A 25,647-nucleotide genomic window follows, 5' to 3' on the forward strand; every position below is an offset into this window, starting at 1 on the left:
GGGTTCCCATTGGAGAGAACAGTGGGGTACAGATGAAGTAAAATTAAATAAATCTTCTAATGATGATCCATTTTCCAGGCTTTCCCCAATCGTACATTCTTTCTCAAACCTGGTTTGCTACAATCGATACAAAAAGAACACAATCCAAAGGCATTAGAAAACTGAATGGGAAGGTACACATAAGGCCCTGCTGGCACCATTTTCTTTGTCTCATCTTTGAACTCCCTTTCTCTCCTACCATAAGAAAGCTTTTAAAATATTGATAATGGCTATTGTGCTATGCACAATAATGTTATAGTGTGCTATTACCATAAAGTACTAGTTCCTCTGGATTCCCAGCTTTCATTTTTAAAAAAGTCAATTTCATTGCTGAGGGATAAGAGGAAAGGGATGGATAGATAGATTGGATGGATGGATGGGAGAGAGGGGAGAGAAAGAGAGACAGAAAGGAGAGAGACTGACTGACTGACTCCTAGACTTTGTAATGTCTTTGTCCCATTTTGTATTGGCTTTTTGTGGTTTGAATCTGCAGGCTGCAGCAGTACTTTTTATCCACTCTACAAAGTAGCAATGTGAGCATCTCATCAATTTTCAGCTGCCCAAGGACTGTGGATGCAAAGGGCAACAGCTTTAGCCTCTACTACCAGATCCTTCCTTCCCAGGAAGGTCATTATCCCAAGGGGAAGACCTACCTCATCCCAAAGGAACATTATTGTCAGCACTATCCGACTAACTTTTCTCTTTTATTTTATCAATCTGCATCTCTCTCCTCCCCCCCTTAATTTATTTGTTTGCAAGTCTAAGGATGGGGCCTTTTCCCTCTTAATTGATGTAAGGTCTAAAAAGCAGCATATACCGTAAATTCAGTGAAGAAAAGTATTCTAATAAGACAGTGAGAGCTTCTGTTTGGAAAGAAAGGCATGCTTGCAATGAGGCTGCTTTGAGTACAGCAGGTGTCAGTCTATAGGTAGACAAGGCCTTGAAGGGCAGAAAAGAAACAACATTACAGGATCTTTCCCCCCTCTTAACTCCTTCTCTTTACCTGCTAACCGGCCTCCAAGTACAGCTGCCTCTTCCAGTATCATTGGGTGGAGGTCCCTTCCCTCTCACCTGAGCCTTCTGGTAACTCTTGAACTCTCAGCAATGCCTCCTTTCCTTTTCTGTTCACGGCTGTTGTTTTTGCCTTCCAGGCCCATGAGATGCTGCCAGAGGGTCCTGGTGATGCAAGGGAAAGCAGTTGTTGCAGCAGGCAGCTGGCTGAGAGTACAGGAGCGTATTTCTGGCACCGGCTGCCTCCAGAGAGGAGAGTGTGATGGCAGGGAACCAGGAAATCTGCCGTGTGGAGGGGACTCAGTGGCACTGAAGGGAGGGGGAGAGCATATCAGGCTCAGAAGTAAGTCTGGCTGGATGAGAAGGAAGCACAAACAGGCCAGGAGTGTTCTGGCTCTCTCAGGAGCCGCATCCTGCCAGGAACTTGATCCTCGAGGAGGCTGATCACTGTAGAGTGTGTTTCTCTCCTGCTGCCCAAACACGAAAGAACCACTGGAGTGTCCATGAAAATCAAGACAATTTGGGTTTTGTGTCTGTCAGTAGTATTCCTTCTAAGCTGAGTTAGAGTGAGCTAGCTCACATATTTTTAGCCTCCAGCTCACACATTTCTGTCTTAGCTCAGGAAGGATGACCCCAGAGCACACTAATTTATGCAGTAGCTCACAAAGTAGAATTTTTGCTCACAAGACTCTGCAGCTTAGAGGGAACATTGGTGCCAGCCACAGCTAGTATCCACATACCCTGAGGTGGGGTAGCATCCAAGGCCCCAGGCTTCTAGTGGGGCCCACTGTTGCTGATCCCCATCTGTCTCTTCTGCTACCTGACCATGTGCCTTTCCCCACCCATTTGCTTGCAGGAGCTATTTATTGGGGGCATTTTTATCCCTTCCTTCCTGCAAGGATCTCAGGGCAGCATACATAGTCTTGCACTCTTCCATTTTATCCTGACAACAACCCTGTGAGGTGGGCTAGGCTGAAAGAGAAAGGCTGCAACAAAGCCCCTAGTAAGTTTTACAGCAAGCTCCAACCACTATACACTCTCTCCATCAGTTGTTCTGGCAAATCTCAAAATGCTGAAGCTTTTCCAAAATGACTTTCAACCATGATTTTGTTGGAGTAAGAGATCTCCCCAAGCTATGCTCCGAAATGCATTCTCAAGGCCAAACTAGACCTACATTCCAAGACTCTTGCCTTAAATAGCGAAAAACATCTTTAGACAGCTGGAAGATAAAAACGGTAGAAGAGAGAGATAGGAGCTGCTTGACCCTTTCACCTCCTGCTGTATGTCTGCACAAGCTCCCCCCCCCCCGGCTTTCACATCTGTAAAGGAAAGAAGATGGGAACCAGCACACAAAATTTGCAACAGTCTCAGTCACCTTGTCACTTTGCAATGCAGCTTTTCTTTTGCCAGCTTGCTCTTCAACTCAGAGGAGCAAAACAAAAACAAAGAAACCCTGGTATAGCCCACGAAAAGCAACCCACCTTCCTTCCTGATCTCTTACTACCCCTTGGCTGGCATTTCCCTGTGGCTCTTTGAACCTGTTCTTTTGATGCTTTTCCACACTGCATGTGAATATCTTCTGAGTCTTGCAGCATGCTTGTGAGCTGGCCTGGAGTGGAAAAAGAAGAAGTCCAGCTTCCTTTGCCTTGCTGTAATCACTAAGCAAAGATGTACATGGTGGGGGATATACTTGTCCTTCTAGAGAAAGTGCACACACACACGCTCGCACACATACATATATCTAAGACCAATTCCCCACTAGGCTTGTTCCGGTGTCACAGTTCTCCCCCCCCCCACCCGGCATTTCTGTCCAATTTCGCACAAGCTGCCGCAGGGCTGCCACTTGCCCAGCCTCTTTCCTGGGGCAAGCAGGATCCTCTGAAAACCAGTTTCTGCTTGTCCTAGGAAAGAGATGAGGCAAACAGCAGCCTTGCGGCAGCTTGTGCAAAACCAGATAGAAATGCTGGGGGGAAAGAGCTCTGACACTGGAACAAGCCTAGTGGGGAATCAGCCTTAGTTTTACAGCTTCTCCCTGAGGATGGTGCTGCTGTTCTGACATTGTATACTATGCTCTGTTCTGAAAAAGTGAGCATAGTGAAGAAGCAGTGGCTCACAAAAGCTCATATACTAACACAAATCTTGTTAGTCTTTAAGGTGCTGCTGGACTCTTTTCTACTCTACAGATAGACAAACATGGTTACCCATCTTGATTTATGGTCTGTTCTTGGCTGATGCAAGAAATAAATTCATTCTTACCCAGAAGGGTATTCAGCAATCAAGAAAGGACTGCAGCTCAAAGGCAGAGCATTTGCTTGGCATGCAGAAGGTCCCAAGCCCCAGCATCTCCGTGTAAAAGAACTAGATAGCAAGTGATGTGAAGGAATTCAACCGCAGACCCTGGAGAACTGCTGCCAGTTAGAGTAGTTAGTATTACTGACCTTGACAGACCAGCAGGCCAACACAGCATAAGACAGCTTTATGTGCTCCCATCCCCTTGCCAAACATCTGAGATGTTCAAGGAACTGACAACACAGCATCGTAACCTTCCTTAGTGAACAGTCTCCCTTTGGAGCTCTGGAAGGTTTATTCGGGCCACCAGATGAGATTGGCTCAATGGTGTCACCTGGTTTCCTGAACCAGGTGGAATCTGGCTGTGGTGATTATTTTGCCTGCTAGCTACTGCCTCTGAGGTAGAAGGATCAAGCATGTGGAACTTTAAGGTTAGTAGGTACAGCCTTGGTCCAAGTCACTCTGTTTGCAGTCAAATATGGCACAGAACAAAGTGACAGTGCCACAGTGACTCTTCCTCTTGTAATACCATGGGAAGCTTTCTGGACAGGACACCTACCTTCTGTGTTTACCTTGTAACACAAGTGATTTTTTTTTTTTAAATCTCATTGTGAGGCCTTTGCTGGATATGCATTGGCTGCTTCCCTGAATTTTGTTTATGCTGCTGCTGTATTGAATGGTGTTTTAATCCTACTGTTTTATTGATTGCATTGTAAAGGGTTTTGTGTGTGGGGGTGTGGGTCTGACTGTTAAAAATCCCCACTAAAACCAGTTAATAAATGTATGCCTATTATAACAATCATAACAGGCAAAACCCTAAATGCTTCCATTCCCTTCTGTGTTGCTGCAGGCCAATTGGGAAGGTGCCAGTTCTCCAGATGTCCTCCTCCTTCAATTGCCTTGTCTTTTCACCACATCCGCTACATTACAGGATTTTGGTCCCCCCCCACACACAATTAAAGGATCAGACACCCCACTTCAGGAAACTTTGGCCTTTACAACAGCAAGCAACGTGAGGTAGTTTCCATAAGTGGTTTTATTACTGGTTAGATTTTTACAAATTCTGATAGCCGAACAGACTTTTCACTTTTAAAATTCTAAAACATCAGAACAACCAATGAAGGGGCTTAGGACTAATTCAAAGTAACAAACTCTTATTAACATTTTTTCTCTTTTTTTCCTCTTTTTCTTTTTTTTGTCTTTGCCCTGGTCATAAATATACAGAAAGGAGAGGGGGTAGGGGACATGTGATCCAAAGGATGGGATACCAGTATATAAGGCACATGGCAGTCTTTGAAAATTACAGAAGCTTTAGCCAACTTAAATTAATTGCTATTTCCCTTGCCCAGTCCGCAAAACTGTACATTGACACAAATGTTGTGTGGCAGGTAGCACTTTCAAGTTATTCCTTAGTCCGTCACGATTCTCAGACCAGAACAAAGCGGCCTTTTGGCTTCCCGGAAAAACCCTACGCTGTGGCTAGCCCAGCTGTGAAAAGCCTCTATTCACAATACACTTGGAATTCAACTAAGAATAATTCCTTTTTTAAAGAAATTATTTGAAGAAAGAGTCATCAGAAAAGATTTGTCAGAGTCGTCTGTGAAGGGCTCCGGGATTCGTGAACCTCCAGGCTCCCTGGCACTGACGTCAAGACAGATGTGACAGATGTCATACTGGGGTTAGTCAAGTCCGTTAAGGTGGTGGGGGTACTGGAAGGGCTCATTGAGGCATTGGAGATTTCAGAGGCAGGGCCTGATGGTGTGCCAGCTTGGAGTGTGGAATCAGACGTCTTGTCCACCCCCGTGTTCTCTTGACGTAAAAGGTTCCGTCTGAATTTGGCTCGGGCATTTTGAAACCAGACCTAAAACAATTAAATAGAAAAACAGTTACTTTAAAATGGTGAACATTAGACACAGTCTTTTTGTGCTGAGCCAGCGTAATGCAGTGACTGAGAGAATTAACTGTGATTTAGGAGATCTCTGGTTCAAATATGACCTCTGTCATTAATTTAGTAGGTGGCACTTCTCTCATCCCCACCCCAGCCATAATAAGAATATTGACCTACCTTACAGGGTTACTGTAGGAGCTGCAGAATAATATATGAAAGTGCTTTGAATGTTTGAAAGCACTATACAAATATGAATTATTATGATATGCTTGCTTTGAATGCTTGAAAGTGCTATACAAATATGAATTATTATGATATGCTTCCAAAGCCAAATAGATCAATGAATCAAAGGCTGAGTGGGATTCAACCGCAGCAGCTCCGGAGAAGCCACTGTGATGCACTGGAGACCTGGGTTCGACATTCAAACACCTGTGCACAGTCCCCAGTGTCCTTGGACCAGCCAGTCATATTTGTTTATTTAAAATTGGAAGTCATTGCAAAAGTTACGACATAGTATTTGACAGGGAAAAACAACAGGAGCAGATACTTTGAGATGAGAAATGTCAGCTGGGGCTATATCCAAATTAAACTAGACTTAGATGCACTATAATAATTGTAGTTAGCAATAGAAATTCCCAGATTAGTATATCCTGCTAATGTCTCACTCTCTGGAGGTAAAATATATAGGGAGAGAAAAAGCATTTCGTCCGAACTGGCTGAGCAAAGAAAGATGTTCATGTGGCAGGAACTCACAAGAAGCTGCCGTCTATGAAATCAGAGCATTGGTCCATCTACTTTCCATGTCACCTACTGCTTTATCCTTTTATACTGGAGATGCTGGGACTCAAACTTGGGTCCTTTTGCATACAAAGTGGATACTCTGCAACTGAACCATGACCCAGTAGCTATTTATTTAATGTTTGCTTTTTTAAAATAAATAATGCACACTACTTCCAAAATTCAGAGCACTGAAGGCAAGACAACATGCATACAGATGATTGATCTAACCAAACAAAAGGTGGCAATTTTCCTGGACAGACAGACATTAATTAGCAGTTTATACATGCTTATTTACCACTTACTAAGCAAAGTGCCAAGTGGTTAATTTGTATGTACAGTATGTATGAACCATCTCACACTGATTCCTGCCAACAACAATTGTCATATCACCGAGTGCCCATTCCAACGCTGGAGACCTTCATCTAAGAGCCACCAAATGAAACAAGCCCAAGTAGTAAAATCTTATTGTGAAATAGCCCTAAGAAGTACCATCTCTTCTCCCAGTCACCAAAAGCCAGCCCAAAGTAAAGCTACCTCTCTCCTCCCAGAAAACCTATTAATCTCCTGTACATACAGAACTAAGGACTCAACACTGACCCCCTGTTTGTGTCTCATCTGCCTATAAATGCTGAGACTGAACTTTGTAAGAATTATTGGATCAAAATTCCACAAGCTGGTATTTCTGCAGATATGGGTCCTATTAAGTAGTGTTCTGCAGGAGATTAAACTATCATTTTGAGACCACCAAGGTCTCAAAACCCTGGTAGGACTCAGTAGCCAGTAGCTACCTTAAGCTTTGTAACTATCCCGGCAATGTGCCAGAAGAATCACCTGCTGGCTGCCCTTTCATGTGTTAATTATGCATTGTATTAAAGAAAGATTTCCCTTTTCTCTGAATTTACTGTTAATCAAGTTCAGTGCATGACAAATTCAATTTTTGTTTCCAGTGAGGCTTAATTTTATAAACCCCTGTAATGTCTCCCTTTTATTTTTCTTCATTTAAAAAGCTCCATCACTGTTAGCCTTTCTACATAGGAAAGGTGTTGCAGCTCAGTGATTCATTTCCAAACTTTCCAACTCCATTACATCCATTTTGTGACAGTATTACTATGAAATGTATACAGTATTTCAAATGAGGCCATACATCAGATCTGTAGAAAGGCATTATAATAATACATTTTATTCTCAGTCCCTCACCAATAATCCGTAACATGGAATTTGCCTTTTTTTGCCTTCACCAAACTCTAAATTGATGCCTTAACTGAACTATCATGCCAGGATCTCTTGCCTGGATGTTTTGTCTCAGCATGCCTTATCTAACATTACTCTTACTTATATTGAACCTCTACCAACATAGTTTTACTCAAGGTATGAGCTTTCTTCTTATGCACACATACTTTTGTTGGACAGCCCAGACTATTTTATTGCTTCAAACCTACCCACTTGGATTTATATTGACTCTCATTTGCCATTTTGTTGCCCTCTTGTCTAATCTGGAGAGAGGCTTTTTGGAGCTCTGATGTTCACTTGGGTTTTCACTAGTTTGAATAATATTGTTTCATCTGCCATTTTGGCTGTTTCACTGCTAAACCCCTAATTCAGTATATCAGATAGCACTGACTGTGATACAGTTCTTTGGAGGATCTCAATTCTTTCTTCCCTCCTCTGTAGAGAAATGTGTCTGCTTCCTCTTTAACTACTTACCAGTCTGTAACAAGACATGTAACAAGACTTACCATAACAGGTAAGTTAACTCGAGAGTCTTTGGTAATGGATGCACTCAAACACTTTCTAGAAATCTTAGTACACAGTGTCTATTTCAGTACACCTATCAGCATGTTTGGAAACACTTAAAAAGTCTGGTGAGGCAAGACTTCACTTGTCAGAAGCCTTGCTGATTTTTCCTCAACACTGCATGTTCTTCTATTTGATCAATATTTTAATAGTAATTATTATATAAGATTGCCCCCTTTTTGTTTCACTTGATCTGCTCATTCATTATTATTAACATGTATTATTTTGTTCCAAATATGTATGTTTTTTTATTTTTAAACATTGTTTTTTATAGTTCACTCACTGCCTCAGGAGCAGGGATAATTATAAAAACAAACACACAATGCAAGTTTTTAAAAGTACTTTTTTCATTAGGAGGATGAGTTTAGAGAGAAACTATAAAAAGATCAACAGTTTTGCACTGTTCCTCTGTAAGGACTCTTGGGGACTTGATAACATCTTTGTGATTTGTCAGTTTGCTGACTCTGCTCTGATCCTTCAGTTTCAGCTGACATATCTGTTACTTCTTAAGAGCCAAATCAGTGTAGTGGTTAGAGTGTTGGACCAGGATTTGGGCAACCCAGGTTCAAGTCCACATTCTGTCATGGAAGCTCGCTGGATGACTTTACGTCAGTCATACACACTCAGCTTAGCCTACTTCCCAGAGTTGTTATTATGATAAAATGGATGCAAGGAGAACCATATATGCTAACTGTGGGGAGAAAGACAGGGTACGGCATATATGAAGATGAATGGACGAACGAACGAACGAACTGCAGTAGCAGCTCCATTGCAAAGTGTAATGTTCCCTCTAATTCTGCTTGTGAGCTACTGGCATTAAAGTTGTGAGCTACAGCATAAATTAGTGTGCTCAGGGGCCATTCTTCCTGAGCAGGCTGGGCTAAGACAAAAATGTGTGAGCCAGAGGTTAAAAACTGTGAGCTAGCTCACATGAACTCAGCTTAGAGGGAACATTGCAGTGGTGTTCCATTCCATGCTGAGATGGGGCTGCGAGACCAAGTGCTCTCACTGCCACTTTTGCAACTGCAAACACAACAGTCCAATTTCCCCAGCTTGTTCAGTTTAGCTGGGGGTTCAGTTTCTGGGTTCCAGATCCCACTGTTCAAGCAGCCATCCTGTGCTGTGTTGTGTACCAGCTACACCTCATAATTGCTGCCATCGCAGGTCTTGCTGCCATGTTTACATAGGCTGTGCTTGTCATTGCCTTTGCCGTTATGGGTCACGTCTTTCCCCTACCAGCAGCAATTTCTATAAATGCATCATTTACCTGCATGCTAGAAAAAACTTTTTCTCCTATTATATGCCAGTCTGCAGAGGACCAGGACAACCAGGAAAAGCTGGCAAACCTGTTTTCAGACCATCCCCCCATTCCTTCTTGACTTGCAGATCAAAAAGACCCCCTAAGAAAGCCAACTAAACATCTGTCCAACTGATTCACAAAAGATGCAGCCACAATGCCTCCAGTCTCCTTTTCAGGAAGTCTGACTTCAATTCTTTCTAGCTCCAATTGGACCATATAATCTTCTGCCTTGTAGTCCAAGATCCAACAGTACAAAGCACAGCACTCTTACCTGACAAAACTTTCTGGTGTTTTTTTAAAAAAATATATAAATTATTGTGTTATTCTATAATACAGCATGTGTTGCTGGCATGTTTTTTGAACTGATCCAGCAGCAGTCTTATGTGCACCAACTTTAAACAGTGGCAGATTAAACCTTGTGGAGGCTCCTAGGCAGTCAAAGTCTTGGGGGCCCCTCGCAAATTATCTCAGAGTCTGATCCCCACCACCACCACCCGTGGCCTCTGCTGCAGCCACCTTCTCAAAAGCCCCTTTGACAAAGCTGTGGGGGAGAGGCAAGAGAGGCCAACTTGGCAACTATGCCAGCGGCAGCCGCACCAGGCAAGTCGGGCAAAGAGCAGCTCAGTTGCTGGCTACATGTGCAGGCTGGGAGCGTTTCAAGCAGGGGAGAAGTGGGGGGGAGCTGGCCTGGGGCCCCTAAAGACATAGGATCCCATAGACCAGTGCCTACTTTGCCTGATAGTTAATCCGGCCCTGACTTTAAAACCTGCTGAGCACCGGAAGAACATCCATTGGACCGGATTTATGATCACTACTCATATGGCCCCTGCTGTGTATAGGACACCCAGATGGCAAGCAAAATATGGACTGCAGAGCCTTCTTCATACTACACCAACCACTGGAATAGCACCCTGTCATCCCAATCATGCAAATAAGTTGACCTTCCTTCCTTTTTCCTCCTTTATTTTACAGAAGAAGCTATATGCTTGTATGCTGAAGAGGGGAGTTCAGAAAGCCTCCAGAAATTCACATTTCAAAGGAAGAAAATTTCAGAGGAAAATAACATTTGGATTAAAAAAAAAAAAAAGCAGAAGTTTCCTCTAATACAAGTGAAACATCAGTCTTGTATCTCAGAAGGTTGAAAATTTCTCTTTTGCAACAGACCACTACATTGATCATCAGATCCTGAGAGCCCTCTCCTGCAGGCCTGGGTGCACAGTTATACAAATTTAAGAAGCTGCCTTGCACCGCATCAGACCCTACTGGTCTATTTAGATCAGTACTGATTGCCAGCAGTTCTCCAGGGTCTCAGGTGGTACTCCCCAACCTACCTGAAAGCCAAGATATTTTAAGTGGTGATGCAGGGATTGAAGCTGTCACCTGCTGCATACAAAGCAGTTGTTGTCTCACTGAACTAACCCCCCGCCCCCCAAAAAATGTTCCACTGATTGCCAATTATCATAGTACAACAGCAAACTTTGTCTCCCATTTTAAAAAAAGGCATTCCTTGGTGAATTTCAGCCTCAAGACCTTGTAGATTACCTTGGGTCACTCATAGATCCTTGTGGTTCTTTATGAAATTATGAGCTCCACCAAAGATAAACACAGGAAGCTCTGTGGCAGAGCATCTGCTTGGCACACAGAAGGTCCTAGGTGTAGTCCCCAGAATCTTCAGTTAAAAGGATCTGGAAGTATGTGATGTGAAAGACCTCTACCTGAGACCCTGGAGAGCTGTGGTCATTCTGAGTAAAACTGAGCTTGATAGACCAATGATCCAATTTAGTATACTGCAGCTTCATGTGCCCATGTGACCTATGTCATTATTTTAATGATTACTTAACCCAAGATGAAGAAGGTGAGACAGGAGCCCAGGTTAGTGGACCATCTTTCATCCTATTCCAGCCACTGGATCACCCCCCTCTCTGGAAATCTTACTCAAATGCCTCTTTGTCTTCTGAGACTTCAACCCCAGACTTTAGAGCAGTGTTTCCCATTTGCAGGGTTGTGACCTGGTACCAGGCCACGGAAGCCTCACTACCGGGCCACAAGAAAAGACAAAGCTAGCCCCGCCCCATCTCTGTATTGTGCAGAGAGGAGTTGGACTGCCTTTCCTTCCTTCTCCCTCGCTCTCAGTGTATGAGAGAAAAACTAGCATCCATTGGCACTTTAGACCCATGAAGTGTTCTTCAAGGTATGAGCTTTCATGTGCCTTGCAGCATGTTCTTTCGGGGAGATTTCCCTGGGAGGCCTGGGCAGCAAAGAAGGGTGTGTGTGTTTTTTTTCAGCCGGGAGGGTGGGGAGTGGGCATTCCAGTAGCTGTTTTTTTTTTTTACCAAATGACCCCTGGGCAGAATTTTTGCTGGCTGGGGTCATCTGATGGTGAGGAAGTCTTTCTTTCTTTCTTTCTTTCTTTCTTTCTTTCTTTCTTTCTTTCTTTCTTTCTTTCTTTCTTTCTTTCTTTCTTTCTTTCTTTCTTTCTTTCTTTCTTTCTTTCTTTCTTTCTTTCTTTCTTTCTTTCTTTCTTTCCCTGCAAGTGATGCTCTGTCTGTATTCTTGGTGCTGGTGGGGGGGAAGCGACAATGGGAGGGCTTCTAGTGCCCTGGCCCTACTGGTGGACATTCTGGTGCTTTTGGGGCATTGTATGATGGAATTTTAGACAGGATAGTCCACTGGCCTGATCCAGCATGGCTCCTCTTATGTTTATGTTCTTTCTTTCCATGCCTTTCTTTTCCTTTCCTTCCATTTCATACTTTTCCTTTCTTTCCCTTTCCCTTTCTTTCTTTCCTTCCATTTTTGCTGGATGAAACTTTTCTGTTCATCATACTGTTGTTGCAGACATAGGAGCTCTGCCAATGAAAAGTTGGCACCCCCAGTTGTAGCCAGGTGGCCTTTTATGAGATTTCTGTGTGAGTGAGTGAGAGTAAGAGGTGTGGGGCAGAAAGAGATTATTGGTGATTACTGTGGTATATCTCAATAGCACTGGAAGAGATGGTACTATGAACTTGGCACCATTTTACTGTTCCTGCTTTTAACAGCTGTCTGACACCAAAATTAAACTCCTCCCGTAGATATTTAATAGGATGAAAGTAGTTCACTGGCTAAGTATCTGCACAACAGGTTGCTTTTAAAGGGATGGGAAACACAGCCAGTAAAAAGCTGCAAGCCCCTTATAAATATCCTTTTAGGGATAACTGCAGAAAAGCTTATATGAACTTCATATCACTTGAAATTAATTCATTAATTGCAGTACAATTCTCTGCTACCTTTCACAGCAATTTCCCAGTGTTTCAACCAAAGAAAAGTATGAAAAATAGCTGTCGAAAGATTTTCTTGAAACCAAGCAAGTTTGATTGTAGCTTGAGGCACGGTTCCAGTAGTAGCTGCTGAAGGAAGGGCCTGCTAAATGTGTCAGCATATTTTGAGGTAGAGCAACTGCCAGGGCTCAGTGTGGGTGGTACACAGTGCTGGCATTCCTGATGGCAATGGCAACAGCACTCCCAACTGCATACATTGGCCAGTGCTGTTGGGGAAGGGATGTGTAGGTGGTGCAGGCAATTGAACATGGGCATTAGGAGTACTTGCAAGCTGGAGAAGAATACACAAACAGATAGGTGCATGCAGGTGTGGGGGTGAAAAGAGAGGACCGCCCATGTTTCACCCCCATTTTGGCTCAACATGAGTTTCAGAGAGATTTTTCTGAAAATGAATTTACTTCCAAAGAAGAGGCAGGTTTGAGGGAGTGCCCTGGAAGTGACATCACAGGAAAAGGTGGAGTTTTGGTTCAGTGTGCCCCAAAAGTGACATCACGGTCCTTGACACCACAGGAAATGACATAATTCCTGTCTCCCAGCTCCACCCCCAAAGTCTCCTGGCTCCACCCCCAAATTTTAGTGGCCATGAAGGAGAAGTGTAAAAATAACCAGGCCATGGGAAAGAAAAGCTTGGGAAACCCTGCTTTAGAGGGTATCCTCATAGCCACAAGGGCTAGAAGCTTTGTTTTTAACTGAACCCATTAAGTTGCTTTATATTAAGTCAGACCATTGGTCTATCAAGGTCAGTGTTGGCTACCCTGACTAGCATTGGCTCTCCAGGTTCTCACATCCCCTACCACCTGATCCTGAAAAGACCAGGGATTGAACCTGGAATAATCTCATGCTCTGTCACTGAGCCATAGTGTTGGAAGCAAGGGCTCAAGGAGGACAATCAGACCCTGAAAGCTCAGTCACAGCACAGGTGAACATTCCCTGGATCCAGAATGAGATCAAGTTTCACCAAGCCAGGCTGCTTTCTTCCAGTCTCTGCTGAATTCCCCTTCACACTTTCCAATGCCTAGTGAGTAAATTCTAAAAAAGAAAAGGTGCTGGTCAGACTCCAGAGTGTCATGCCCACCAATGGGGAAATCTGGAGATGGGTGAGTAAATTGAACTCTCTTAGTGATAAAACATTTTTGCTTCTTCTCAAAAGCATTCCTGTCTTTGTTGCTTTTCATATCACAAGGTCGATGGTGAAAATAGATATGGGGGATTAAGCCCTACCTCAAATTAAGCACGTCATATCCAGGGACGTTGGCATTAATTAACACATGTCTATGCACATGTTGGAGCAGCAAAAATAAACAGAAGTCTTGTGACACCTTAACAGAGGAACATAGCTACTCCTCCAGAGCAGCAAGGCATCTGATATATTAAACAGAATGTGGAATCCTCAGAATGTGCCTGAATTTTATTTTCAGGTTTAATTTCCCAGCCTTTGATGTTGTAGAGAACTGCCACACTGTGTGACCCATTTCTGCTGCATCCACTCGCTCAGGATGGGGATTCTGGTCCCTGCACAACCATGTGTACTGTTTCTGGTCCCCATTCCCAGCCTTTGACTGTCAAGTTATGCAAAAATAAACTGTGCAACTAATATTAATTATATGCAAATTAGGACAGGCATAGCTGCTGTTCCATATGATAAGATGTCTAGCGGGGATTAATTTGTGCCAGTGTATATCTTGTTTTCTATTTTCATGGCAGAACTTAACCCAGGACCAAATGAGGTATGAACTGATGAAAATGACCCTGAGAATATTTTTTTTTCACCATGGAGTGACAATAGAGAATCCTCAAACTTTGTGGAATAGGAAGAAGGCTTTCAGACCAGATTATAGTATTTTCAGACACAGCAGAACCTCAGCATATCTTTTTCTACATGCTGAGCAGTGGGCTGTAGCACAGAATTAAAACTATTTTTGCAGACCATGAAAAAAGGGCCATTCCATAGGGGAAGGATGCTCCCTGGAGGTTTGGCTAGGAAGTGTCCAAGGCTTGAAACCATATCTCTTTAGGATATTCTTAAGAGCAGTGTTTAAAGGCAAGAAATAATGCAGCGTAAAAGACAACCTACTTGCAGGCAAAGTTCTTCCTAGGGCAAATGAGATCTGATTGCAGCTGTGCCCCCCTCCCCTGTGCAAACACACTCCAGAACCTGTCCCTGTCCATCAGGGAAGTTTTGTGGTGTCAACATGGAGGCAGGAGTATCTGGAATATTACTCAATAGAAAGAGGAGGACCCGTGAAATCCCACATAAGCTTTCTTTGCCACATAAGCCTTGTTTCTCACTCTCAGCTTCTATATACTGACAACATTTTTATTGGACTAACATAGGCAAATTGGCCTGAATTTGTTACTAATAACACCATGCATACATAACTAACCTGGGGGACTTATTGCCACTAGCATAAGTTATCTTTAAAAGGATTATATAAATAGCTAAAGGATGCTTCTCTGAATGTTTTTTTAATAGCCATAGTAGTGAATAATATAGAATTGTTATACTGTGGGGCAAGATACCTCTGAATTCCAAAAGCTGGGAATCAACCCAGGCTGTGATCAGACTGGCAGGTTGGCATGGTTTGGGTGCACCCCTAATTATTCCATCACATTTGTGGCAGAGATTTTTTATCAGACTCCCACTCTGATGATAGTGGAGTTCAGACACCTAGCAATGCAAGACGAATTGTAGGGATTCAAAAGCACTGGCATTCATCTGCTGCCTATTTACTCCATCTCCAATTCATCTTACAACAGGGTGAGTACGACTGGGGAACAGTTGCCAGATATGGGTGTGTGAATGATCCCATATCCTGTATCAGGCCAAAATGCCCTTTTGACCACAGCCCCAGGATGCTGGGAGGGCTGTCTTCATCACTCTCTGTGTGGAAGTTTTTGTGGGAAGGGGCATTTAGGTCTGCTCCCACACCCACCAATTCACATTGTGGGCTGTTCACCATACATGAACAGTTAAATGATATTGTGTCAGTCAGTTTGGCTGACTGTGAACAGTACAAGTTTGTTCATCAGGTGACTGTTTGTGTATTCTGAAAGTACAGTGCCATACAGTGCGATTGGCAGTGTTTCACGTGTGCATTCTCACACAGCCTGATAGGATTCCTACTCCCCCCCCCCCGGAGCCTTTTCCACAGACCAATAGTCATCGCACACAGCTTGGCAGCCAATCATATAAACCATGAGCAAATCAGAGAGTCGACCAATTATTATAAACATTGTATTTTAAAAAACACCTTACAGTTGAGTATTTATTATCAACATTTTATGCATGCACTTTCCCACAAAGCCTTATGGGAGCCATACTTCTTCCCTCATGTCATGTAATTACCTGACCAGCCCATCCATGACCCCAGACAAAGCCATCTCACCTAGTATGCAGATGGGAAAACTCCCACAAGACAAGGAAGTGAAATTTTACCACCAGCACTATAAAGCTGTCTGATGGCCATGCAAGGAGAATGGCAGACTGGTGAACTGATCCGAGGTCAAACACTCAGCTCATGGGTGATCACACCTCTCAGACATGGTACATTTCTCACTTCAACATGTTTGCTATGAAGTTCATGATATCCTTAGGGTCATCTGATGCTGGCAACCATCACCAAGAGAAGACTGAGCTTCATTGACATATTATGAGACTGTATGGCAATTGTAATCTTCATGAGACACAAGCTTTCCCCCTCTACAGCTAAACTCCATTCCTTTATTAGCAGGACCAAAACTGTTATGCATCCAGCTCCTCCTTTTCTCTGTATGGCTCTATTTTTCAGACAAGGGATCACTCTTACAGACAAACCCTAGGAGAAGGCAGGAAAAAAGTGCTGTAGGGGTGCCATTTGCTTCCTGTCTCTTGGATTTTTATCCTGCTCTTCCTCAAGGTTCATGGGTTAGCATATCATAGAATCATAGAGTTGAAAGGGACCTCCAGGTCATATAGTCCAACCCCCTGAACAATGCAGGAAATTCACAAATATCTCTCCACACACACATACATAGTTCTTCCCTCCTCCTCCATGGCTCTCTTTAATTCTCTACTAACCCACACCCAGGAAGCCTATGGCCCCAACTCCAGGCATTTTTGGAACCAGCTAAGAGGTACCCTAAAAGCCCTGTGGCATAGAGTGGTAAAGCTGCAGTACTGCAGTCAGAGCCTTCTGCTTACGACCTGAGTTCAATCCCAGCGGAAGCTGGTTTGGGTAGCCGACTCCAGGTTGACTCAGCCTTCCATCCTTCTGAGGTCGGCAAAATGGGTACCCAGCTTGCTGGGGGAAAGTGTAGATGACTGGGGAAGGCAATGGCAAACCACCCCGTAAAAAGTCTGCCGTGAAAACCTTGTGAAAGCAATATCACCCTAGAGTCGAAAACGACTGGAGCTTACACAGGGAACTACCTTTACCTTTTTAAGAGGTACCCTGCAGGTAAAAAAATTCACACTCTTCCTTGACACACACACACATACAGAATCCTGCAAAATGCAAAGTGGGAATCAGCCACAAGCAGAGGTGATCTCAGGGGCTCTGGGCAGTCAGATGGATGATGCCATGGGCAGTCAGGGGCCCCCAGTCAGTGGCATATGCCCTGGATGCCCATGCCTAAGACCACCTATGGCCACAACAAGAAAATTGCCACCAGCAAACAAGGATAAAAATTTGTTGCCATATTTCTGTCTAAGTAGGGTAATAGTTCTACGCTGCCATCTTCCTGTTCCCCTCTTTGGACTTTAAAAGACCACAGCTGATAGCACTCAGCTCACCAGCACAAGGGCGAAGTTTTGTACAAATTTTAAATCTTATTGGAGTTTCAAAATTCAAACCAGAAACTGAAGATGCTCACTTTAAGCTTTTCAAGAACAGCTGGCCAACCCTTTAAACTGAGAGCTGGATTAGCAACAACCTGTACAACAGCAACACTAAAAGCAAAGGATATCCAACTAACATTCTAAGCAGAAACAAGGCCCAAGGAGAGCAGCTCTGCATCATGTCTTGACATTTGATAGCTATGAAATGATAGCTATTGAAACTAGTTTATCCTATGCTTGGAAGGAGCACAGTGGCTGTGCACTTGTTTTGTATGCAGGAGACCCTAGGATCACACGCACACACATACACAGAGGCAAAAAGGATCTGGAAGTAGGTGATAAGAAGGACCTCTGCCTGAGACTCCAGAGAGCTGCTGCCTGGCAGAACAGACAGTACTAAACTGAATAGCACTAATGCTTTGATTGAATAAAAGGCAGCCTCGTGTGCTCCAAAATGGGGACAGTATGCAAACATGCCAGGACCTTTGCACATGGCTTTTTGAAAATGCATACCATAGAGCAGGGTTGGCCAAACTTGCTTAACAAAAGAGCCATATGGAAGGAAGGAAAGGAGGCGGAGAGAGGTGAAAAGAAAGCAACTTTAAATGTGCTGTTTAAGCCCCCCATGCCAGCTGATTGGCTTGGAGAAGGCATTTGTCTCTTTAATTGGGGCTTCAAGAGCCACACAATATGTGCAAAAGAGCCACATGTAGTTCCCAAGCTGCAGTTTAACCACTGGTGCTAGAGAGATTTAGATCCTTGGTCCCAGTGCCTGAGTGCTTAGTGCCACCACTGTATGCTGCAGGTCATTGTGTTTAAGCAGCCACTGATCACTGGACTTCTCTGAGCCAACATAAACCCTATGGAGACACCTAGCCAGCTTTCTTACAAAAATGCAGGTTGCACTCCTGAAAATACATTTGTCTACACTGAGTACTTCATTTTCAAAACAATAAGTTCTAAGGCTGATTAGGGATAATTTTATCTAGGGATAATTCTATCCATTTTCACTATGCCTACAACGTATCTAACCCATTCTGGCATACAATATTTTTTTGGAGGGGGTGGGGGGAGATCCGGGTTATATTTAGTGTAAACTTTCCCAGATAATAGATGTGAATTTGTGTATACAGTGCCAGTTGTTGTACCATTGCTGCTTAAAGCCTTCCTACTGCTCTGGCTTGGGATCAGCCTCTGCTAACATTGCTCAGCATAGCTCAGCACAAATTCCATCTGCACTGAACCTTCCATGTCCACCATGCAGCCTCTGCGGACTAACCACACGAAAACTAACCACAGAATTTGCACCAAACTGGCAACTGGGGATCATGAGATCCGATGGACTCGGTCAAAGAAAGGCAGTCATTTCCACTCCTATCCTGCCTCCATTTCCAGAAACAGGCCCATTTAGGCTCCTTGCATGTGCCTTTTTGCATTCTCACTTGTGCACAAACCTTTACAAAAAGATTTAATGGGCTGGGTCCAGACTGGTAGCTTTGGGTGCACAGGAGGCATCCCAAATCAGACTGGTTTAAAATGGAGCAGCCAAATCCCGTTCAGACGCTTCCACCCAAGTTGCCCATATCCTACATGGGGGGGGGGCACTTTGGCATGGTCAGGCAGTTGTTGTGCACCATTCCGTTAGCTCAGTTCGGACGCAGCTTGGGGTGGCCTGGTGAGTTCACACTGCCAATTTGCCTTACTTGCATGCTCCCACATTCAAACCCCTGGGAAGACAGATGGTGTGAGGCAGAAGGATTTGCTACAACTTTCAAAGTGGTAGATTTTTGAGCTGTCTCAGAGACGCTGGAGGAAGAGGTGAATACAGGAGCAGGATGAGAGGCAGATGTGCATGTATGAACTTGATTTTCAATCCATCTGTGAGCCATCCCTGTGTCGGCTTAAACTGCCTGTCTGGAACTAGTTATGATAAGGCTCTTAGAAGGGTGTGCATGTGTGGTGGGCAGAATCTCTACACTAACAAGAGTAACAAAAAAACAGAACTGGATTTCCAGTCTGATTTCCACATACTTGAATAAGTGAGCTCATATAGAAATGAACTCTGTTACTCTTTAAGGTGCCAGTGCAGGTCTGTAGCTAACCAGGGGCTCATGGGGCCTGGCCCCCTGACAGGTTTGGGGGGGCTTCACCCCCTTCCCATGGCCACCCCATCCTATCTGATTTAAATTGCATCATTGCCCCCTTCCTTGCAATTTAAAGTGCCTGCCAATCAGCTGAAGAAGATTGCAGATTTATACCCCACCCTTCTCTCTGAATCAGAGACTCAGAGCAGCTTACAATATCCTATATCTTCTCCCCCCACAACAGACACCCTGTGAGGTGGGTGGGGCTGAGAGGGCTCTCACAGCAGCTGCCCTTTCAAGGACAGCTCTGCGAGAGCTATGACTAACCCAAGGCCATTCCAGCAGCTGTAAGTAGAGGAGTGGGGAATTAAACCCGGTTCTCTCAGATAAGAGTCTACACACTTAAACACTACACCAAACTGGCTCTGATCAACAGCTGATTGACAGGCTGTTTAAATCACACAGGAGGGAGTGGGATGGCCCCCAGCCTCTCCAGCTTTCTGCACTCACCCCCATGAGCCCCTCCTCAGTGGCCCCCCTGAGGTCTCCTACCCCTGTAACCCCTAGCTATGGAGCTGTGCCACTGGATCTTTATTTTAAAATATGGAAGGCCCAGCCAGAAAGAAAGGGTGCCACAGCTTCCTCCAATGGGATGCAGATATAGCTGCCAAGAATCTGTACCACCACTGCAAGCAAAAGCCGGCTTACCTGCAGTTCAGACACCGTCTAGCTGCCTTGGAAGTGTCCACCTAACTGAGTACCATAGCAATACTTTCTGTCTTTGTTGTTCATGCAAATCTTTTGTTGATGCTTAACTTGGTTTGAATTGTTTTGATACTGCTGTCATCTTACAGATCATCACAAATAGAAAAGCATTTGTTTTAGGCAGTAGCAACCAGCTAGGCTGCCTGATGGGAAAGCATCTACAACCACTCACCCCTCTCCCCCAGGGGTAAATGTTGCCAGAGTTTCATTTACACCAGTGTTATTTCACCCAAGGGCTCCTCCTCCTGTTTGCACTTTAAGACCCTTCTGCATACATTTAGATGGTGATCAGCAGCCTATGGGGCATCTGAGAATGATGTGATTCACTAAACTGTCCCCTTCCCTTCTTGAACGCATAATCAGAAACATACAAATAGTAGTCTGCTCATAATCTAAGAGGGAAAGCGCTTGATACAACTAGCTGTACTTAAGAAAAAGGACAGCACACAGGAAGGAGGGGGATTGCAGATTCGGAAAACTTTTCTTAGCTTTGGAGAAAACCACATATGATTCCCAAAGCTCATGCAGTAACAGTTTCAACCCCCCCCCCCTGTGTATCTCCTGAGGATACAGCAGAGAGTCAGATTGTTCCTCGGCCTGCCTAGACTGCAAAACAGCACCCGGAAACCCAGCTATAGGCGTCACAGGGTCGTTCTTCCAGCACTCCAGAAATAAAGCTGCCAGTTTGCTTGGGGCAAGAGCCAAGGCCTCAGCCTCTCTTACCTGGAGAACTCTCTTGGTCAAGCCCGTTTTCTGAGCAAGCTGTTTCAAGTCCTTGGCATCTGGATTGTGGTTAATAGCAAAATAAGACTTCATTGTCCGCAGCTGGTGGTGTTTGAAAGATGTCCTCATGCGCTTTGTTTTCTGATTGCTGGGGTATTGCTGGTCGCGGTCCAGGTGGTCCCCGTCATTCTCATTGCAGCTCAAAGCTGGAGACAAGAAGGAGGAAAAGGGCAAGTCAGGCCAAGTGAGAGCAGCCATCGAAACAACACACCATCGTGCACACATTGTCTGCCCCTGTCACTCCTGCAGCCTCGCTCCTTTCTTGCTTGACAATAACTGGCCTGTAAGAACCCTCACCTGCACCTTGGCTTCCTCCACAAGGGCAGGTGGCTTTCTTTTTCCACCCTTTGCTGCTTCCCCCATCTTGCACTTTCAGACACAATGAGAAGAGCTGAGAACAAACACTGCAAGATGTTTTGATGCACTTTAATGCCCAACTGTATTGTGCAGCTACAACCCTGCAACAACTGAGTCCACTCAAACCCTCAGTGGTAAAAACTCATTCAAAATCCTTGACATTCTTTCCTCCAAGTCCAACACCGCAGGATACGAGAGAGACCATTTAATAAAAACCCTATTTTAATGAGGGGGAGGGAGATTTTATACACCTGATGGCAAATTCTGATTATCACTTGACTGAAGATGGGGGTGGGAAATAGGCAGACAGTTCCCGGGGTATTGGAAGACCAAAATGGAAAATTAGAAGTAATTGGGTGTTTGCATTTCATTCAAATCAAACTCCCTTGAAGAAAGCTGCATGGAAAACTAGTTTATTTTCTATGTATTTACTAAAGACAATTTAGATACATTTAGGCTCCCTCATATGGCTGCAAAAAATCACTAATTAAGATTACACAAAAGAGGTAAAGGAACCTTATAGCAATTAACGAATGAGGCTACAATTTGCATACTAAGCAAAATATGTTTGTCGGTGAAAGTGTGTTTCTTTCTTTTGTCTTTTTAATTTTTTTAAAGCTTTTAGGCACCTACAGAGCATATAGAAACAGAGGAAGTTTTCTGTAAAAATAACCAGAAAAGCAAAAGCCAGCCCCACAAAGAAATCCATCAGTTCCCTGGTTGGAACTCAAGCATCCACAAATTCCTTTTTTTCCAAATTAAAAATGAAATCAAAAGTATAACTGGAAAAGAAGGGAGCACCTGGTCACTTTTATTTTATATTCTCCCATGGTAATTATTTTTCCAGTGTCTCCTACACACAAAAAGAACAGATAAATATCCACTGTGGGAATGTTAAAAAGTGTGTTATTGATCCAGTAGTCTAAAAGCAGCTCCATCAGCTTGTAAAATTGTCCATCATCACAGCTCCAATACTACTACATAGCTGTACCACCATAGCTTTAAGTCCAATGCAGATTATCTATCCAGTTGTTACCATCAAAAACCAAATGCCCATATTAATCTGCTGATTACTATCAGGTAATGACTGGTCTTCAGGAGCCATAGTAGGAAATTGCAACAAGCAAAAGCCCAAAGCCACACAGGCTGTTTGAGAGGAGTTTCAAAGGGACTCAAAAACTCTTTAAAGTGTAGTAACTAATCTTCTCCTCTTACTCACTCTTATAGTCATCTTCTCTTGAAAAAGGTAGACAATAAAATTATCATGTCATTAAAAGTAGAGATGCTATCTTGGAACCACCCCTTTAGCATCTGGTAGTGAAAGGTACACTATTTCTGTACATGGAGGTGCTGTTCCTAGCTGTTATCCCCAAAGCCCATGAGTACACTTGTTCTCCACAACAACTCTGAAAAGCGACACGTTCCATCTAGCATGAGAATATGAAGTTTTGAGTCAAGCAGAATGTTTAGCCCGCCTCCAGAACAGTCCAACATTACCTGAAAGCTTGCTTCAGAAGCCCTGTGCACAAGCTACAGCAAATGCACATACAACCCTTGTACACTTCATATTTCTTCATATGTGCAGTGAGTAATTCTCATGTTACATTTGACACAGCTGAAAATGTGATTTTAACCCCACTTTTGTCCAGGTCCTGATCTCTGGTTTCATTTGTAAAGTAAATATGCATTAGTTTTTTCTTACAAACAGGTATACGGACATACACTTAGGTGGTATGTGCATTCACACTAGCAAGTGAACTATGCTTACGTCATAATACCTGGTCTGCTGTCCCAACAGGGCTGGCTCACATCAGAAGGAGCCATTGCTTGGGGCAGCAATATAAATAAGGTGACAAAGAGACCCCCCAGCACATCCTAGAGGTTGTTAATTTGGGAGTCTCCAAAAGATATGCTCCAAAATCCTCTCTGCAACACTGCAATATCTTTGATCATGCACTGTTGCTGATCAGGGTAGGAAAATGCCCTGAGCCCCACTCCAACCCCCATGCTATCTCAAACTGTCAGATGTAAGCCCCCTCTGATACGTTAAATACAGTACCTAGCACCTCATTAGTGCTTAATAAATTATTAGTAATGGTTTTGAGAGAGGTCACCTTTGTTAGTTTCCAGCAGATTTTTTTTAAAGTATTTGCAATGGCTAGGCTGGTATTCTAGACATTAGTGAGGGTGCATCTGATGCTGCTTTCAGTTAAGGATCCAAGAGTACATTTGGAGAAAATCCAGTACCTTGGTACTTGGTCAGCACTTGAATGGGAAGGCCTTCTGGGAACCTCTTTTACCCATGTATACCACCTCAAGTCCCATAATGGAAGAATGGCTGCATAGAAATGTAACAAAAAGTGTAAAAATGGGGGGAAACATTCACATTGTGCCCTGATGCCTCTCCTCTCCTTCCAGTGCCTGGCCTCAAACATTTTCCTGATACTGGGGCTGCACCACACCCATCAGGCCTCTGTTGAATTCAAGAAGACCCTCATGCCCCAGATTCATTTTATTTATCATACCCTAGCTGGTGGGAGCTTATGATGAACTGGAAAGAAAAAAGGAAAGGTACAAACACCAGTCGTTTCCGACTCTGGGGTGATGTTGCTTTCGTTTTCACAGCAGACCTTTTTATGGGGTGGTTTGCTATTGCCTTCCCCAGTCATCTACACTTCCCCCCAGCAAGCTGGGTACTCATTTCACTGACCTTGGAAGGATGGAAGGCTGAGTCAACCTTGAGCCAGCTACCTGAAAACCCAGCTACCACCAGGGATCAAACTCAGGTCATGAGCAGAGCTTAGGACCGCAGTACTGCAGCTTTAACACTGCACTACAGGGCTCTTATGATGGACTGAGGGATCCATTAACTAAGATAATAAATATGTTGGAGACAGGCAGCTAGCTGGCTTTTATGAAAAGACCTGGTTTAACACAACCCTCTACCTTCTGCCACCACTTACAGTTGGGTTTTTACTTAGTTTTGTTGTGTTGTTTTGTTGTTGTTTTGTCTGTTTTATGTGATTTGTTTTCATTTGTACTTTAACTGTTGTGCACTGCCTTGTATACAGTTTTTCGTCGTAATATAGTCCACAAATATTTGCAAACAAATAAAGTCCTGTCCATGGCCTTTCTCCAGCTATTGGTTGAGATAGCATGACATCACAAAATGTTCATAAATATCGACTGGGAAGGCATAGAGATGGTCAACAGGGGCAGCTAGTCTTCTCTAAGGAATGTGAAATGAGGAAATCTAAAATGGACAAGGAGGAGGAAGAGGAGAAGAAGGAAGAGGATGATATTGGATTTATACTCCACCCTGTACTCTGAATCTCAGAGTCTCAGCGTGGCTTACAATCTCCTTTACCTTCTCCTCCCCACAACAGACACCCTGAGGTAGGTGAGGCTGAAAGAGATTATACACTGAGAGGGATTGTACGCTGATGGCATTAAAGGGTGGAAGCCAGGAATGAAAGCATTATTAGGCAAGGAGGAACTGAAGCCAAAGAGGATAACTGAATGTCATGTTGATTCAAATAAGCCACCTCACTTTGGGGCTGGAATCTATCAAAGGGTACCCTGGGCAGAAGGTGGGGAGGACAGAAGGGTGTTTCTCTCCCCAATGGTGATGAGAAAGAGAGTTTTGTTTTAAAAGCAAGTCCTTTAATCAAGCCTGCGTGGATTAGGGATGCCTTGTCCTCATTGCATCCATCCAATCAATCATTCACTCATCTTTTAATTGTGGACAAAACATGAGCCGTCACGGACAGAATATAAGATCCCAGAGCAGTCTCATGTCAGCAGGACCTCACATGACCCCCTTTCAGAAGGGCATGATGGGGTTGTGACACTGTGCATGTTGAACCATGGGAAAGCTCTCACCCCCTCCCCCATAGATAACCTAATTGTGCCAGTAGTGGTTAAAGTTCTATGACCGCAAGGTGAACCATGATTTGAGTGCCTGGTTAAGTAACTGGCCACAGGTTCAATGTTCATGATGTACTTGGATGATCCACATCTCATGCCACTAAAACCATGACTCTCAGTCCCTGCAATGACCCCCTTCCCTTCACATTAAAGATGCTAAGAATGTACCACTAGATCCCCAGCAGCTGGACTAAACATGCCTCTTTCCTCAGCATGCACAGGAAAAAGAATGAATGAGGCCTTTGTCTAACCTCATGCCCTGTGAATGGGTCCAAATGGGCGGTTGCCCCAGAAAGCAGGGAAGGCAGTCTGAACCAGTCTGGGAGACTGGATTTACAAATGAAAAACAAAACAAAAACTCACTGCTATTCCATTGCCAGCTACAGAGAGGAGAAACTTGCAGTCCTGGTCTTAAAAACCTGAAGTCTGAGTAAACTATCCTTTCCTTGGATGCTAGGTAGATATTGCAGATCATGAAAGAAAGAACACCCACTCACATA

The 25,647-nt window shown here is 43.9% G+C and overlaps 1 protein-coding gene across 1 annotated transcript in view; it reads right to left on the minus strand.

The window, feature by feature from the left end:
- Positions 1–4,357: 4,357 nt before the first annotated feature.
- The window catches only part of LHX2 (LIM homeobox 2), a 28,641-nt gene continuing 7,351 nt past the window's right edge, over positions 4,358–25,647 (minus strand). Inside the window, exons 4-5 of the mRNA XM_060251367.1 lie at positions 20,804–21,009; positions 4,358–5,200 (exon numbers count right to left, since the gene is read on the minus strand). Of these exons, the coding sequence (XP_060107350.1) occupies positions 4,913–5,200; positions 20,804–21,009 (494 nt within the window). The 3' untranslated portion in view covers positions 4,358–4,912. The remainder of the gene's footprint in view (positions 5,201–20,803; positions 21,010–25,647) is intronic.

The sequence above is a fragment of the Heteronotia binoei genome, chromosome 12 (assembly GCF_032191835.1).
Source record: "Heteronotia binoei isolate CCM8104 ecotype False Entrance Well chromosome 12, APGP_CSIRO_Hbin_v1, whole genome shotgun sequence".
NCBI classification, from domain to species: Eukaryota; Metazoa; Chordata; class Lepidosauria; order Squamata; family Gekkonidae; genus Heteronotia; species Heteronotia binoei.